The sequence below is a fragment of the Xenopus laevis genome, chromosome 1L (assembly GCF_017654675.1).
Source record: "Xenopus laevis strain J_2021 chromosome 1L, Xenopus_laevis_v10.1, whole genome shotgun sequence".
NCBI classification, from domain to species: Eukaryota; Metazoa; Chordata; class Amphibia; order Anura; family Pipidae; genus Xenopus; species Xenopus laevis.
Window position 1 is genome coordinate 218,358,023 of NC_054371.1, and position 17,187 is coordinate 218,375,209.

General features: G+C 39.9%; 1 protein-coding gene across 4 annotated transcripts in view; it reads left to right on the forward strand.

Annotated features, from left to right (window-relative positions):
* Positions 1 to 17,187, forward strand: part of pdzd2.L (PDZ domain containing 2 L homeolog) — a 206,251-nt gene that overhangs the window by 147,783 nt on the left and 41,281 nt on the right. For all 4 annotated transcript variants that reach the window (XM_018266584.2, XM_018266579.2, XM_041569775.1 and 1 more), the window contains 5 exons: positions 4,358 to 4,469; positions 5,665 to 5,813; positions 6,920 to 7,039; positions 9,195 to 9,309; positions 15,118 to 15,191. In XM_018266584.2, coding sequence (XP_018122073.1) covers positions 4,358 to 4,469; positions 5,665 to 5,813; positions 6,920 to 7,039; positions 9,195 to 9,309; positions 15,118 to 15,191 — 570 coding nt within the window. The remainder of the gene's footprint in view (positions 1 to 4,357; positions 4,470 to 5,664; positions 5,814 to 6,919; positions 7,040 to 9,194; positions 9,310 to 15,117; positions 15,192 to 17,187) is intronic.

A 17,187-nucleotide genomic window follows, 5' to 3' on the forward strand; every position in this document is an offset into this window, starting at 1 on the left:
GATAGATTGCACTGGGACCGACAAAGATTTTTTGACCTGGCCGATCAATTTCCTGACAGATGTCGGCCGAAAAATCGTAAGATGTTCGATTGTTCGAATCCCACTAACGGCATGATAATTTCGAAGGATTGGTCAGGCTTCCCTAAAATCGGTCGTTCGGCAAGAAGAATCGACGCAACTATGGGGAGCTTTAGATTCAATTCCAGCCAACTCAAGGAGTTTGTATTTTTCCCTTGTGTCTGTGTGGGTTTCCTCCCACACTCCCAATACATACAGGCAAGTTGATTGGCTCCTGATAAAATTCACCATAGTGTGGCACCTTAGACTTTAAGCTCTGCTGGGACAGGGACTGGTGGGAATGATGTAGAATCTGCTGGAGGAATGGCTTTTCCATTATTACACTGAAAAATTAAATGTGATGTCATGTGACCCCTTTCCCATACAGAACTGATTACTTGCAGCCAATAAAATGAGCTAAATTCATTCTGCAGTGGAATCTACTCAGGCAGCTCAGGTCTGAGGCTCTGAAGTGATAAGCAATTTAAGACTTGGCTGTCTCTCGCTATTCCCCTGCCATAGTCATTCAGGCCTAAGCAAATAGCCATATGTTCAGCGCTAAAAATGATAAAAGGCCTGTATAGGCAAGATACTGCCACGGATCTGGAAAAATACAATTCCTTCCGAAAACTATAAAAGGTATGTACTTTATGTGTATTTCTAAGCCAGCTCTTCCAATGGAGCATACGGGCTGAAATCCAAAATATTGGGCCTGATGGCTAGACATGCAACAGGCAGTTACACAGGTCGTTTGGAAACTGCCTACTGTCTGAGGTCTCATTCCGCTGCTGAAGGAATGCCTGCGTGGAGCTTAACCCTGTAACGGTCGCATTTACAAACCCACAGGCAGATGCTAACCCTTTGACAACCAGTCAGTTGTTTTTGCATTCATTGTTCTGCCGCTGCATCAGGCCGAATAAAGCTAGTCACTGATTGGTTGCTACCTAGGAGCAAGTTTAACTTGTGTTAGTATATGAGCCCAGACTGAGATTAGCCATTTTAGTGCAAGCTAGAACACTATATTTATTCTGTAGAATGCTTTACCATTAGGGTCGGACTGGGGGGCCTGGGGCTGCCCCAGGGCCCCCTCTGACCCCCCCCATGCTGCGCAGGCGCTCCGTGTGCGCAAAGCTTTTCCGGCATTAAGAAGCCTTCGTATCGCGGATCTGGCCTGACGGGGCTAACAAGAGCCGGGGGCCCACCAGATTTTTTCCCGATGTCCTGCCGGCCCAGTCCGATCCTCTTTACCATAGTCTCTCCCAGATTACAGCAGGAGAGAGGAGCAAACTGAGCATGCTCAAGCCCTAGCCCTGGAGGTTTAAGCTGAAAACAGGAAGTCTGATACAGAAGCCCATGAGTACACAATAGAAGGAAAGAAATGTGCTGTTTCTTTTGACAGATAAGTCAGAGGCTAGAGCAGCAAAACTTTGAGGGTTTACTGATGTATTTATATAGACCTTTCTGATAAAGCTTTCCTTCTACTTTGAGCATCTTATTAGCTCCCAACCAACATTCTTTCCTGGCTCCTCGCAAGAATGTTTCATGCAGGAGAGCATGCAGGTTTCTAGTGGTTGGCTGCTGTGAGGCCAGTTGCAGGCAGCCAATCACGTCTGTATGTAGAATTTACAGGTTTATGTAATTATCCGTGCAGGTATGGGCACATTGGCAGACAGGTTGCATAGAATGGACTCCAAAGCCAATCTGCAAATACCTTTACTTTGGGTTTGTATGCGGTATTGACATATTGGGAAGTAAAAGTGACTACCCCCTTTGTATTCAGATCCTCTTAGGTATTTCACAGAACTAGCTGGTAAATGTACCAATGTAATTGATGCAATGTCTTGGTAGTAAATGCATCGGTGCCATGAATTGAATCCTGAAACAATTTGTATAGAAAACAATTTTGGAGGAATATTTTCTCTCTCAGTGCATGATGAACTACTGCAGGGGGAGAAGGAGGGAATCTGATATTTGGTACCAGACTTAGGTGTTGATAAAATCTTATTCGCGCTGATGAATTTTACACATAACTTTTTCTGTTAAAGGGCCAGTAGTAACTTGAACAATGTATTATATGAAGCTGAGGACCTGGTGGGTGTCTGTTTGTGTCACAGATTAAGCTCAAACACCTATTGCAATAAAATCATTTTTACATGCGTTGGCCATTGAACTTACTGGCTTGTCCTTTCATATGAATACAGAAATAGCAGAATATGGAAATGGTGTAAATTATATGTGAAAGCAGGTCTTGTAGTAAGGAGGAGCGAGTATGGTAGGTATAGTATATTAGGGTGACATGGACCCCACTTGAGCAAGATGCTGACCACAATACTTTGTACAGGTATGTCCCAGAATGCTTGGGACCTGGGGTTTTCTGGATAAGGGATTGTTTCGTAATTTGGATCTTCATACAATAAGGGGGTTATTTATTAAAGTCCGAATGCCCAAAAAAATTTTGAAAATGAGTTTTTTGGGCTATAAAATCTGAATTTTTTGTGGAAAAAAAAACCTCTAACTTTTCATGATTTATTATACCCTGAGGATGAAAAAAGTCAGAATCCGAAAATCCGGCATCTCAGACCTGCTGAGGTTGTGTAAAAGTCAATGGGAGAAGTCCTGAAGATATCCTGATATGCTCTGGGTTTCGTGCAATAATCAAAAGATTTTGTGGTTTTCAGGCAAAAATCCTAAAAATGGGGGGGTGGGAAATCCAAATAAAATAGTACCAATAGATTCCAATTGTCTTACGATTTTCACTATTTTTCACTCAAATACAAAAAAATGTGTATGATTCGAATTTTCTTACGATTTTTCACTTAAATTGTTTAGGAAAATGTATTGCTAAATAAGAGAAAAAAACGGAATAGAGGCAATTTATCGCTGGGCGACTAAATCTCCCCGAATCTGAGCGTGTGTCTCTGCTCTGAATAAACCCAATTGGATTGTTTGCCTCTCATAAGAGTAAATGATATCTTACTTTGTATCATGTATTAAGATCTGTTTCTTTCTGATAATAAGTTTCCAGATAACGGATCCCATACATATACATATCTGTATCAGTCTTAAACAACCTGCGGGTTTACAACACCCATTGACCTGAGACAATCTCTTTGGTAAAACTGCCGGGGGTATTTCTTGAGCAGCGCTCACTATTTGGGACGCCCAATCCCCAATGGGGCTGAAATGCAGCTACTGTATTGAAGCTGGTGAGCATAGGATGACTGTATGGCTGATAATATCCATTTAATGCTTGAAGTATATTTTTTATTTATTGATTAATACGCAGTACATTCATTACGATTTTGGAAAAGGTATTAATAACCAGTACCAGTACAGAACACAGAATTGTATTCTCCCAACCATCCACAGTCTTTATTACAGAGTTCTTATGGCATTGGTCTCTGTCTGGCTCAATGGAAAGCCCTTCAGTCTGTTGGAAAGGCTCTCAGTTCTCTATTCCTGTCTGGATTCTGCTTTTGATGTTACTGTATACAGTAAATTACGCTCCAGCTGCCTCTATTGGAATGTGATGACAGGAAAATTATAGGAATATAACTCGGTGCCTCTGAACATTCTCATAGGAGTCAGACTATAGAATGTTTCAGTGCTGAAATATGGGGCAAAAGAGAAATATCTGATACTGTATCTGCTTAATATTAATTTAATCCAGAGAATTCACTGTAGGGTGTATGTTCTGTTTTCTCTTACAAAGGTAGCAGTGTATGAGAGCACACATAAAATATGTATGGAAACAATATGTCGCTCAAAACAGATACTCATAATGTACTGTATCTTTAAAGACAAATGTGATATATATTTCCCCTTTAAAAGGGTTGCTCACCTTTTGAATTAACTTTTATTATGATGTAGAGAGGGATATTCTGAGTCACTTTGCAATTGGTTTCCATTTATTATTATTTGTGGTTTTTGAGTTATTTAGCTTTATATTCAGCTGCTCTCTCCAATTTGCAGTTGCAGCATTCTGGTTGTTGGGGTGCAAATTAACCTAGCAACATGCATTGATTTGGATAAAAGATTAGAATATGAATAGGAGAGTCCCTGAATAGAAAGATGAGTAGCAACAACAATACATGTGTATCCATACGGAACATTTGTTTTTTTGATGGGGTCCGTGACCCCCCTCTTTAAAGCTGTAAAAAGTCAGAAGAATACAAATAATTCAAAAACTATAAATAAATAAAAAAAATGAAGACCAATCGAAACGTTGCTTGGTGTTGTCTTTTGCTTGGTTTTGAGTAAATGGAAAATAAATGTACCTTTTATACCTACTATTTTTTAGATGTCAGAAACTGAGAAACTCAAAGAAAAAAGATCTTCAGAGGTACCCAAAGGCGTGTGTCGGAGTCCCACTCTGGGCAATAGTCTTCTGAAGTACAGAAGCCGCTCCCAAGGTACTGAAATGATCACTGATACAGTCATTAATCACTGGCATGTCTGCTGTGATTGCCGGAACACAAGTGCCTTTAAATGTGACCATGTTCCAAGTGTCAGATCTATTATAATATGGCAGGTCTTGTTTTGCGTCTCCTGGGTATTTTAAATGTTAGCTTGTACTATTAAGGATAAGTAAACCTTAAAAATAAGTGAATGTAAAATGAATAAGGGTTTTATTCTAAGTACTTTTTCAATGCACATTAATTATTTTTTTATTTTTAATTCCAAGATATTAAAGAATACATGTACTGTTAATATGAATGAATTTTGTTACCTTTTTGGGAAGGTTGGTTGCTCAACTATAGTGGCATGTAGCTGGTGCCCTCATTAAGTAAGTCCGTGGGTCCCCAAACTTTTTTTTACCTGTGAGCCACATACAAATGTAAAAACAGTTGGGGAGCAACACAAGCATGAAACAAAGTCCCAGTTGATAGTACACGTACTGTCAACATGAATGAATTTTGTTACAACAGCGCCACCTGCTGGTCATTTTCCCACCAGTCTGACCACCAAGTAGTCAAGGAAGTTGTCAGGAGAAAGAAAGAGGCTGCTCTCATGTTCTTCTGCTTAGGAAAAAAACAGAAACCTTTCTCAAATCTTTCCTAAGCAGAAGAACATCAGAGCAGCCTCTTTCTTTCTCCTGACAACGTCCTTGACTACTTGGTGGTCAGACTGGTGGGAAAATGACCAGCAGGTGGCGCTGTTGTAACACAATTCATTCATGTTAACAGTACATGTATCCTTTAATATCTTGGAATTAAAAATAAATAAATAATGAATGTACATTTCAAAAGTGCTTAGAATAGCACCCTCATCAATTTTATATTCACTTATTTTTAAGGTTTACTTATCCTTTAATCATAAGCCTGCCTTGTGGCTATGGCGACCCTATTAGCTGGGGTGGGGTCCCATGATGCCAATACACAATCCAGCTTGGTTGAAAGGGACTCAGTAACCAGCCCATGTGTGGGCATCTTAAAATGCAAACATTCCTATCTGCCAAATGATCACAGTTGAGAAGTTCATTCTGTTTTGTTTTTAATAAATTACAGTACATTGTATTTTTAGCTGCCATTATTGTACCCTTGTTATGTCTCATTTGTTTCTGACCATGTAGAGCCCTAATATATGATATATTCTGCTATTTCCCAGGGAGTGGCAGTCGCCTGGAATCTGTCGGTGAAGACGATGAGCTTACAGTGGCCAACGGAGATTCATACAGAGATAATGGAGATAAAATATCGCGTGGGGGTCGAAAGCATTCACTGCCACAGCAGCTGGACTCCATAGGATCAAGACAGGTCAGTGACGCTTACATGGAGTGAAGGAATGAACGTGTGGCTTGGAATGATCGTCATGCTGGAGATCAAAACTAAAATACATTTATCATAATTTCAAGAAAGTCTGCACTGGTCTGTGTGTTTCCACTGCACTTGAGGGCTTTACTCCCTGAATGCTTCAAGATTAGATGTTGAAGTGTTGGAAGTTGTGAGTAACATTTAAGGACCCAAGGAAAAGGCACAGAGCTTCAGAATGATAGAGCTGTGCTTTAGTGATGTGCGGGCCGGCCCAATACCTGCGCGTTTACTCGCAGGTCGGGCGGGTTCTGGCCGACTTCACACTCTTCTCTAAAGGTGGCGGAAATGCCGGCTTCCGACCTCCAGGTTCTACTTTTATAGACGCAGCACCTGCCTACCCGCCCCTTTTGTGACGTCATCGACTGGGCGGGTTGGCGCAGGTCTATAAAAGGAACCTGGAAATCGGGCTCAGGTGCTGGTCGAGGAAATCCTGACTCGCACACCACTACTGTGCTTCATATTGACTTAACAAGGCAAAATTGTCTTTTTTTTTTCTTTTTTTTTTAATTCCAGGCTTGAAGCCAAGTTTTGGTGCGTAAAAACCAGGTGTACTGCTAAACAAAGCCTCCTATAGGCTGCAAATCCACATAGGGGCTACCAAATTCCCACCCACTGGGACTTTGTTTCATGCTTGTGTTGCTCCCCAACTGTTTTTACATTTGTATGTGGCTCACATGTAAAAAAAATTTTGGGGACCCATGGACTAACTTAATGAGGGCACCAGCTACATGCCACTATAGTTGAGCAGTAAGGTCCAAATCAACCAACCTTCCCAAAAAGCCATTAATACAAATGGGAGCCTATCAAAATAGATGTTATACTTGGTGATATATTTATTCCACGTCGATGAATGGATGTTTGATGAGCATTTGTCTTCTTTTAACCTCAATAAGGAACTATGTCCCCGCATTAAGGAAATTTTCCCTCTAGATTTATTGGCTTCTGAGAGGCCTTCCAGTGTGACATTAGGTTTCCAGAAGAAAGACACACATTTAGCGTGTGTATAATTTTGTACATGATCTTTACCCAAGTCAATATTTCATTCTCAGGAATACAACATTGTGAAGAAGACTACGAGATCTCTAAGCACCGTGCAAGTGGAATCTCCTTGGAGACTTGCCCAGCCATCAATCATCTCTAATATTGTGCTAATGAAAGGCCAAGGAAAGGTAAGGCTTTGCCAGATGCAGCATTGATTCTCAACTTCACGTGCAGTTCTGTGATGCAGAGTTGTTTGTACAGGTATAGGACCTGTTATCCAGAATGCTGTTTTCCAGATAACGGATCTTTCCCTAATTTGGATCTTTATAACTTAAGTCCACTAGGACAACATGTAAACGTTAAATAAACCCAATAGGCTGGTTTGTAATAGGATTAACTATATCTTAGTTGGGATCATGTACAAACTACTGTTCTATTATTACAGAGAAAAAGGAAATCATTTTTAAAAATGTGCATTATTTGGATAAAATGGAGTCTACGGCTTTTCCATAATTCAGAGGTTTCCTGGTAACGGATCCCATATGTGTAGTGGGTTGAAAGCATAGGTGCAGCGCCATTAAGCAGTACCACCCACTGGGTGTTTTGTTCTGGGTCCTATCATCACTAACAATGGCCATTCTCTTCAGCCTTGAACCCGTTCCAAGCCGCCGTCCCATTCGGTTTTTCCTTGGAAAATGAACTGCACGGCCCAAATCAAGATGAAACACAGAACCATAAAATCTGTGGCTTCTGTACCGTGTTAAATTTCTACAGACTAAACAGGATTAACCACTTAATTTTTATTTTCCTTTGCTGAATTAGGCATTACATAACACATCTGAGCACAGTGACAGCCTAGAACAATGTGTCCCAAATAGCACACGGGACGCCTGAGCTTTTAACAAGCGTGACGCTTTATTTCTCAGGAAAACCTGAAACATGAGTTATACACTGCCATGGACTCTTATTAACCAGCCTACCCATATATATCATTATAATACACAAAAGCCATGAATATCTTGTAAATTATATCCTTATAAACGGTGAGTAGTGATGTCATCAGTTATAAACGGTGAGTAGTGATGTCATTTCTGTCACATGACTCACTAAAATTTGTGTATTATAATTAATAAAGTACCCCCAGTTGTAAAATATGAGGATATTATAAGTTACCTCGGAGTTCCATGACCTGTATAAAAACACTCGGCCTTCGGCCTCGTGTTTTTATATGGTCATGAAACTCCTTGGTAACTTATAATATCCTTATATTTTACAACAGGGGGTACTTTATTCACTATATAATACACAAAAGCCATGAATATCTTGTAAATTATATCCTTATAAACGGAGACTAGTGATGTCATCAGTTATAAACGGTGAGTAGTGATGTAATTTTTCGTCATATGACTCACTAAAACTATAATAAATAAAGTACCCTTTGTTGGAAAATATGAGGATATTAGAAGTAACATTGGAGTTCCATGACCTGTATAAATTTATACATTTATATGGTCATGGAACTCCTCTGTGACTTATATTTTACAATAAGGGGTACTTCATTCACTATATATTGAAACCAATTGAATTAGTGATATATCATTATAATACACAAAAGCCATGAATATCCTGTAAATTATATCCTTATAAACAGTTCTGATGTCATCAGTTATAAACGGTGAGTTCTGATGTCATTTCTGTCACATGATTCATTGAAATTTGTGTATTATAATTAATAAAGTACCCCCAGTTGCAAAATATAAGGATATTAGAAGTTACCTCGGAGTTCCATGACCTGTATAAAAACACTCGGCCTTCGGCCTCGTACTTTTAGATGGTCATGAAACTCCTCGGTAACTTATAATATCCTTATAATATCCTTATATTTTACAAGAGGGGGTACTTGTTCACTATATATTGAAATCAATCTGATTAGTGTTACAGGTTTCTCCTATTCTTTCATTATGTTGATGCTTTCTTCCCTCCCCATCCACCCCTGTAATCAGGAGAGTTTGTTAAAACAAAGATAATGAGCTCTGTATTAACAACCCCCTTCACCCCAGCTGAAGCCTGTATCTATATTATTATCTTGAAAGCAATCAAAATAATAGTTACAGTGGTTGCAGTTTCCTCCTATTCTTTTATTATTTTGATGCTTTCTTCCCTGCCCATTCACCCCTGTAATCAGGAGAGTTTGTTAAAACAGAGAAAATGAGCTCTGTATAAACAAACCCTTCCTTCCAGCTGCAGCCTATGTCTCGGGCTTACAGATAAGGTATGTCCAATACTTAATTAAATGTGACGGATAATCATTGTATTCTGTTTTTTTCACCCCCTTTTTGGCAGGGCCTTGGATTCAGTATAGTTGGTGGACAGGACTCAGCCAGAGGGCGAATGGGGATCTTTGTAAAAACAATTTTCTCCAATGGCGCTGCAGCTGCAGATGGAAGGCTAAAAGAAGGTATTTACAGATGGCATTGACAGATGAGACATTTTTTGGCCTAGACATAGCACCTGGTGGTCCAGCCACTATGTTCAAATGTGCCAAGAAGGAATGTTTTTGCATGCTGTTATGGAATATAAATCTTGCTTGTGAACAGGGTATATTTACCCTTGAAAATGTATTACATGTACTGTATATATTTACCCTGGTGTTTGTGAGACATAGGACAGGGGTAATTTACTGCCTCTGGTTAGTCCCTGTTTGTTATGAGTCACGGATCTTCCCCGCATCTCTTTTGAACCAGTTCTACCTGACCTGAATACTCTTCTTATGCATTTTTACTAAGGATTGCAGCTGTCTGTAGCGATCTGGTCAGCAGAGCATTTTTGGCATTTTTAGGAAGCCGTCAAGCGCCAGTGACCTAGAAAAGGCTGAATTTCTGCTGATGCGCGGCAGCTCTGTGTCCTCACTCGGGGAGGTTTGCTTAGTCCATGGCAATGTGTTTCCCTTGTATCATCTCAGAATCTTGTTTGTGCACCAGAATGGGGGACCTGATGTCCATCCCCATGTCCTGGTTACACAATTAAATGGTGAAGAGAACGGGGGAATGTGGGGAGAGCAGTGACATTTAGGAAGTGCTGAATGGAAAGTGAAAGTAATTGCCTAAGGCATAGAGGAGGGGCAGACAATATTTGATTGACAGCTGAGATGTTTAAATGAGCTTACAACAGCTATGAATGCTTTAATAAAAAATAGAAATTGGATTTCATGTTTAATTTGAAAAGGACTTTTATTATACAGATTTTTGTGTCTGGGTGACAGGTCCACTTTCAGCATTGCAGAGTTAATGTTATACTTTGGGGGGCAAGTGCAATACTCTCTGTCAGTCACATACACAACCTAAAGCAATAAGTGATTGGTGCAGGACTGTATAAGGGGCAGACTCATTGGGATTAACCATTTACAGGCAGAAACGGGGCAAATATACATCTGGTTATTATGTTAAGCCTCTTTATTTCACAAATAATAACATTCATAGAGGAAAAAAGCAGTTTTTGGAACAGCAGCTCAAAATTTTGATGCAAAATCCAGGAATACATTACTTAAAACCAGGGAAATGCACCCATTGAAATGTATTATAAATTGGTGGGACCACGAATAAAAAAAAGTAAAATGCGGGAAAACTTAAAAATCAGGTTTCGGTGTATTATGTTATTACAATTCGGGGGTGTTTGAATTGCGGTTGTTGTCCAGTGGATGGCAGAAGAGGCCCCTTAGGCTTATTGCTTTATTCGTCTGTGTCCTCAATGTGTGAAGACAACTCAGTCTACTTTCTATCTATCTCCCTGACATTGCTGTGTCACCATAACGCCACAAATTAGCTCATAAAACCCGAAAGGAACATTTCGCCTTCTTCAGTGTGTGCCTGATGCTAGATTTGCTGGAAGCTGATCCGGCTGCCGGTGACGGCTGCGTGGGAGTCCCGACTTTTAATTTTAAATCCAAAGCAGAAAGCCCGAGGGGGGCCTATTAACACCTTGGAATGTAATAAGTGTAATCCCCTGCAACGAGGGCTCGGTGCTGCCGTGGGAAGCCTAGTTACCAAAAGAAAAAAAAAACACAAATAATAGCTCTGCAGTGAGTCCTAATAATGAAATATATGGTATCCATAGCTGCATACGTTTCACATCCTTTATTCTGTTCTGTGTTACTGCGATAGCATTCGATACACAAAGCATTGAATAATGTGTGAGCCTGCATTTTAAAGGGGATCGCCACCCCAAAACTGCTAGAGAATATGTAATTCTGTGCCAGCTGTGCACTATACATCATTAGAGATTTCAAGAGTCAGAACCGGGAGTGCAGAAAATATAAACCTATAGATACTGTTGTCTGGCCAACTTTCACCCTCCCCCTGCTTGATCAGCATGGCCTTCTGTTGCCCCCTGCTCTGCATTCTTATTTACCCCCTTTTACTCACTCCCCTGATAATTACGCCCCACAATTGTGTCCATGATACACCCCTCTGCTGCCTACCCCTTCCAGCCCTGAGTAAACACACATTAAAGGGGTTGTTCACCTTTAAATTTACTTTTAATATGATGTAGAGAGTGATATTCTGAGACAATTTGCCATTGGTTTTTATTATTAATTAGCTTTTTATTCAGCAGCTCTCCAATTTGCAATTTCAGTTGTTTGCTAGGCTCCAAATTCCCCTAGCAACCAGGCATTAATTTGAATAAGAGACAGGAATATAAATAGGAGAGGCCTGTATAGAAAGAGTAATAAAAAGTAGCAATAACAATACATTTGTAGCCTTTAGATGGGGTCAGTGACCCCCTCCCCATTTGAAAGCTGGGAAAGGGTTACATGAAGAAGGCAAATAACTAAACTATAAAAAGAAAAGAATGATGGCCAATTGAAAAACATACTAAAAGTTAACTTAAAAATGAATCATCCCCTTTTAAGGGCTGGGGAAGAAAATGCTGATATGCTTCTTCTGCCTCCGCATTGCGGCACAGCATTGGCCAAAGGCAGGGCAAGTTGTTCTATAAGAATGTGCATTTTCATCCTGAAATCCACCCTGTCTGTGCTCAGCTGTTGAACTTGGATTCACATATGCGAGTTGTTTGCAACATGAAAACAATGGTGGTTCACATTTAAATTAACTTTTATTATGCTATGGAATGGCTAATTCTAAGCAACTTTTCCATACCTCCCAACTGTCCCTTTTTCGGAGGGACAGTCCCTCTTTTGACAGCTGAACCCGCAGTCCCTCATTTGTACTGGAAAGTCCCTATTTTCTCTGCACTGAACAGCCAGAAAAAGAAACAAAGTTTCTAACTTAATTGGCTTTTAGCAGAGAGCCTAGAACAGCTAACAGGTGCAAATAAGATACTTCTTATAATTTTGAGACACAAAAAAACAGTTTAGATAAGGAGAAATATTTTCAAACTTTCATAACCTGCCAAATTTTGTAAAATTAACATGGTAATTAGGGGTGTGGCCAGAGAAAGGGCGTGGTCAAAAAAATTCGCTGCGCTCCGCGCGAAAAATTTTTTTTGTCTTGTTACTTCCAAATTGTTGGGAGGTATGACTTTTCAATTCCATTCAAGGGATAGAAAGAGTGAGATTAGGGGTGAGAGGGGGAGACCAATTAAGTCTTCTGGAAAGGAGAGAAGTTTTTTGGATTTTTCATCTAGGTACACCTCAACCATGAATTTGATGTGACCTGCTATACCTAAATTTGCAAAAATAGAGATGTTAGAAAAGCAGGTAACTCCCGGAGAAAGGTAATAGAATATAATACTAGGAAACAGAAAGAATTAGTGACGGCTTTTAATGTTTATAATATAAATATACCTATGGTATTGAATATTTGTGCAAAGTACGTATGAAATTGGTCATTGATACAACAGCGATTTGTATACAAATTTTACTGGTTGTTTTTGAGAGATATACTTTTTTATGAATATAATGAATTATGCTTAACTATAATGTATGGAATTTGTTGAAACTAATATAAAACGTGAGCTGACGTTGTGAAAGATATGATACAAATGCCCCATAGAGGCTAAACTGTGACTAGATGTAGAGCAAGTGTGACTAGATGTAATCCCCTTTGACTCTTGATTGTTTTTTGAGGGCAATCCCCCCTTTTCATATTTGATTGGTTTTAAACGAAAATGGGAGGGATTACTAGGGTTTAAATTTTGTGTTAAACATGCTGCTGATAGAGACACCTATGACTAAGTGCCGGAGGGTACGAAACGTGTAAGGTGGGCCATGTGGGGTCAGTATGTATCATAAACTTTTTAAATTGTGAATACTAATAAATAATATTTTTTACTGAAAACAAGCCTTGGGATATATATCTTTGGATAGAAATAATTTTGTGTGTTGAGTGCCCTTGGAACCAGGGCTTGTCCCTCTGACTACTTCTATAGATATACGGAAATCAGGTGCATGGACTCCCAGTTACAAAATGATTTACAACTTTTCAATTGGGCTTTATGTTATCCTTTTTGAATTATTTCGCTGACCCTATCTAAAAGAACAAATGCTCTGTAAGGCTATATTGTATTGTTATTGCTACTTTTTATTACTCATCTTTCTATTCAGGCCTCTCCTATTCATATTCCGGTCTCTTATTCAAATCAAAGCATAGTTGCTAGGGTAATGTGGACCCTAGCAACCATATTGCTGAAATTGCAAACTGGAGAGCTGCTGGATAAAAAGCTAAAAAAAAACAAAAACCACAAATAATAAGAAATTAATTGTCTCAGAATATCACTCTCTACATCAGGGATCCCCAACCTTTTGAACCCGTGAGCAACATTCAGAAGTAAAAGGAGTTGGAGAGCAACACTAGCATGAAAAATGTTCTTGGGGTGCCAAATAAGTGGTGTGATTGCCCATTTAGTGGCCAGTATGTGGATTGTCACCCTACATTGAGGTTCTGTTTGGCAGTACATCTGGTTTTTATACAACCAAAACTTGCCTCCAAGCTAGGAACTCAAAAATTAGTACCTGCTTTGAGGCCACTGGGAGCAACATCCAAGGGGCTGTAGAGCAACATGTTGCTCACGAGCTACTGGTTGGGGATCACTGCTCTACATCATACTAATAGTTAATTTAATAGTGAATAACCCGTTTAAAAGTTGCAGGACCAATGAGAAGTTAAATAGTGCCCGTTAAAAGTAATTTTTACAAAACAAAACTCAAACATCTGGTTGGTTGCATTAGGTTCCTAGAGATTGTGCAAAGTGAGCTTTATATATTTCATTATCACGACTGAAATGTGTTTTACAGGTATAGAACCTCTTATACCTGGAAACCCGTTAACCAGAAAGCTCTGAATTACAAGGTCGTCTCTCTTAGGGGCAAATTCAATAAGATTCGTAGTTGCGCCAGGCGTAACTTCGCCACACTTCGCCAGGCGTAGTTTCGCCAGCGCTTCGCAAATTCACTAAAATCCGAAGTTGCGCTCAGGGGTAGCATAAGGTTGCGAAGTTGCGCTAGCGTTGATTCGCTAAGTGAAGCGAAGTTTCGCTAGCGAAGCCTAATTTGCATATGGAGCCAAATTCAAATATCAATGGAGGAATACGTATCAGCACTACAAATGGCTAGAAAACCTTCAAAACATCAAATAAACATTTTATTTTGCCCTACACATTTGCCCACTGTATAGTTAAGTTGCCATGAGTTAGGAAATGTGGGGGGGAAGGAGGGGAGCCCCAAAAATTTTTTCGATCTTTTTCAGCCTATCACCCATAATATAGAAAACACGCCAGCGTTTTTTGGGACTTAGAAAAATTTTTGACTTTTTTTGAAGCAATCCCTATCTACTCTATTGCGCTTCGTCTGGTCTGAGGTGGCGAAGGAAGTCTAGCGTAAAAGGTAGCGTTCAGTACACTGCGCGCGTTAGTGAATTTGCGTAGTTACGTCCATAGCGAAACTTCGCCAGGCGTAAGGGTGCGAAGTAACACTAGCGAATCTACGCCAGCGTTCGTAAGTGAATTTGCACAGTAACGAAAATGCCAAACGCTAGCGAAGTAACGCTAGCGTTTGGCGCTTAGTGAATTTGCCCCATAGACTCTTTTTTTCCAAATAATCCATATGTTTAAAAATGGTTTCCTTTTTCTCTGTAATAATAAAACAGTAGCTTGTACTTGATCCCAACTAAGATATACAGTAAACCCTCAATTTTACATCCTCTGATTTTAGGTTTTCCCTTCACTACATTGTTTTTTTGTGGTCCCATACCTGTAAAATATCATTATTGGTACATGTTGCCCCATTCTGAAATGTTTTTCTCATTCCCAGGGGACGAAATTCTGGAGGTTAATGGGGAATCTCTGCAGGGTTTAACCCACCAAGAAGCGATTTACAAATTCAAGGTAAAGGTAAAACGGGGGGAAAATACATTATTTTTCAGTCCACGAGGGGAGGGGGGTATATTTGCTGCACATTTTGCCAGTTCTGCGTGAGAATATCTCATCCTGCAGTGAAATTGCCACGGGGGCGATAATGATGCCGAATGAAAGAAGCAGCTTTTCTTTATATTGGTGTCATTGCTTGTCGGCCTGAACTGTTACTTCTTACTAACCCGATAAAGTCAAATTTAAAATCAAATTCTGCCCTTTAAATTGTCTCCGTAGGGCAGTTTAACTGAAGGCACAGTAATAAGTCTAGTGTATTACTGATTACTAGGCGGCTGCACAGGTCTGAAATCTGTATAAATGATGGCTTGCAGAATGGCCCCATAGCATCCAAGCAGGTTATTTGTACTTAAATATTATTCACTTGCATAAGGCATGCAGCCCCTGAGGGGTATCTTTGTGCGATGGATTCATATGGATTCCATATATATATATATGTATGGGACCTTTTATCCATAATGCTCAGGACCTGGGGTTTTCCCGATAACGGATCTTTTTGTAATTTGGATCTTCATAGCTCATATTATATTATATAGTATGATCTTCATAGCTCATACTATATAATATATAGTTTAATATATTGTATATAATATACTAGAAAATCATGTAAACAATAAATAAACCCAATAGGCTGGTTCTGCTTCCAATAAGGATTAATTATATCTTAGTTGGGATCAAGTACAAGATACTGTTTTATTATTACAGACAAAAAGGAAAAAAATGTTTACAAATTCGGATTATTTGGATAAAATGGAGTCTATGGGAGATGGCCTTTCCGTAATTCAGAGTTTTCTGGAAAACGGATCCCATACCTGTTTTTTTTTATATTGCTTATGAATTGTGGGGCTGCCACTGGGCCCCCTATAGCTGCAGGCTTTCCACTATGGGATGGGGTGAGCTTTGGAATCAATCATCAGTACAGGTATAGGATCCCTTATCCGGAAACCCGATATCCAGAAAGCTCCGAATTACGTCTCCCATAGACTCAATGTTATCCAAATAATCCAAATTTTTAAAAATGATTTCCTTTTTCTCTGTAATAATAAAACAGTAGCTTGTACTTGATCCCAACTAAGATATAATTAATCCTTATTGGAAGCAAAACCAGCCTATTGGGTTTATTTAATGTTTATATGATTTTCTAGTAGACTTATGGTATGAAGATCTGGATTCCAGAAAGATCTGTTATCTGGAAATCCCCAGGTCCCAAGCTTTCTGGATAACAGGTCCCATACCTGTTCTAGGACAATAACAGGACTTCCCAGTTCAGTATTATTCTCTATAGACCTGCAGCAAGTGGGGTCCCTTACTACTTGCCTCTATGTATACACACCCACCTGTCCATAAACCCGTCCACCCACTAACCCGCCTATATACACTATGGGGCAGATTTTTTAAGGGTCGAATTGAAATTTGAATTTTCCAATTTTTGTTTATGGTCAAAACTCTCAAATTCAAATTGTTAATTATCCAAACTCGATTCAAGTTTTAGTTCAAATTCGAATTTCGAGATTTATCATACTCTCTCTCAAATTCGACTATTCGCCACTTAAAAGCTGCCGAGTTCATAAAGGTGGCCATACACGTGCCGATAAAAGCTGCCGACAGACCGAGTCGGCAGCTTATTGGCCCGTGTATGGGGCCCCCGACGGGCTTCCCCGATCAAGATCTGGCCGAAAGTTGGCCAGATCTCGATCGGATGGGACAAAAAATCCCGTTGGATCGCGGCCGCATCTGTTTGTTGACGCGGTTCTGCGATCCGACCGCCCGTTCCCATTCGTTAGGATCCGATCGTTGGGCCCTAGGGCCCACGATCGGATCAGCCCGATATTGCCACCTCAAGTGGGCATATCGGAGAGAGATCCGCTCATTCGAGATCCGCTCGTTGACAAACGAGCGGATCTCTCCGTGTATGGCCACCTTAAGTCAAAGGGAGGGGTCCAGGGACCAATTT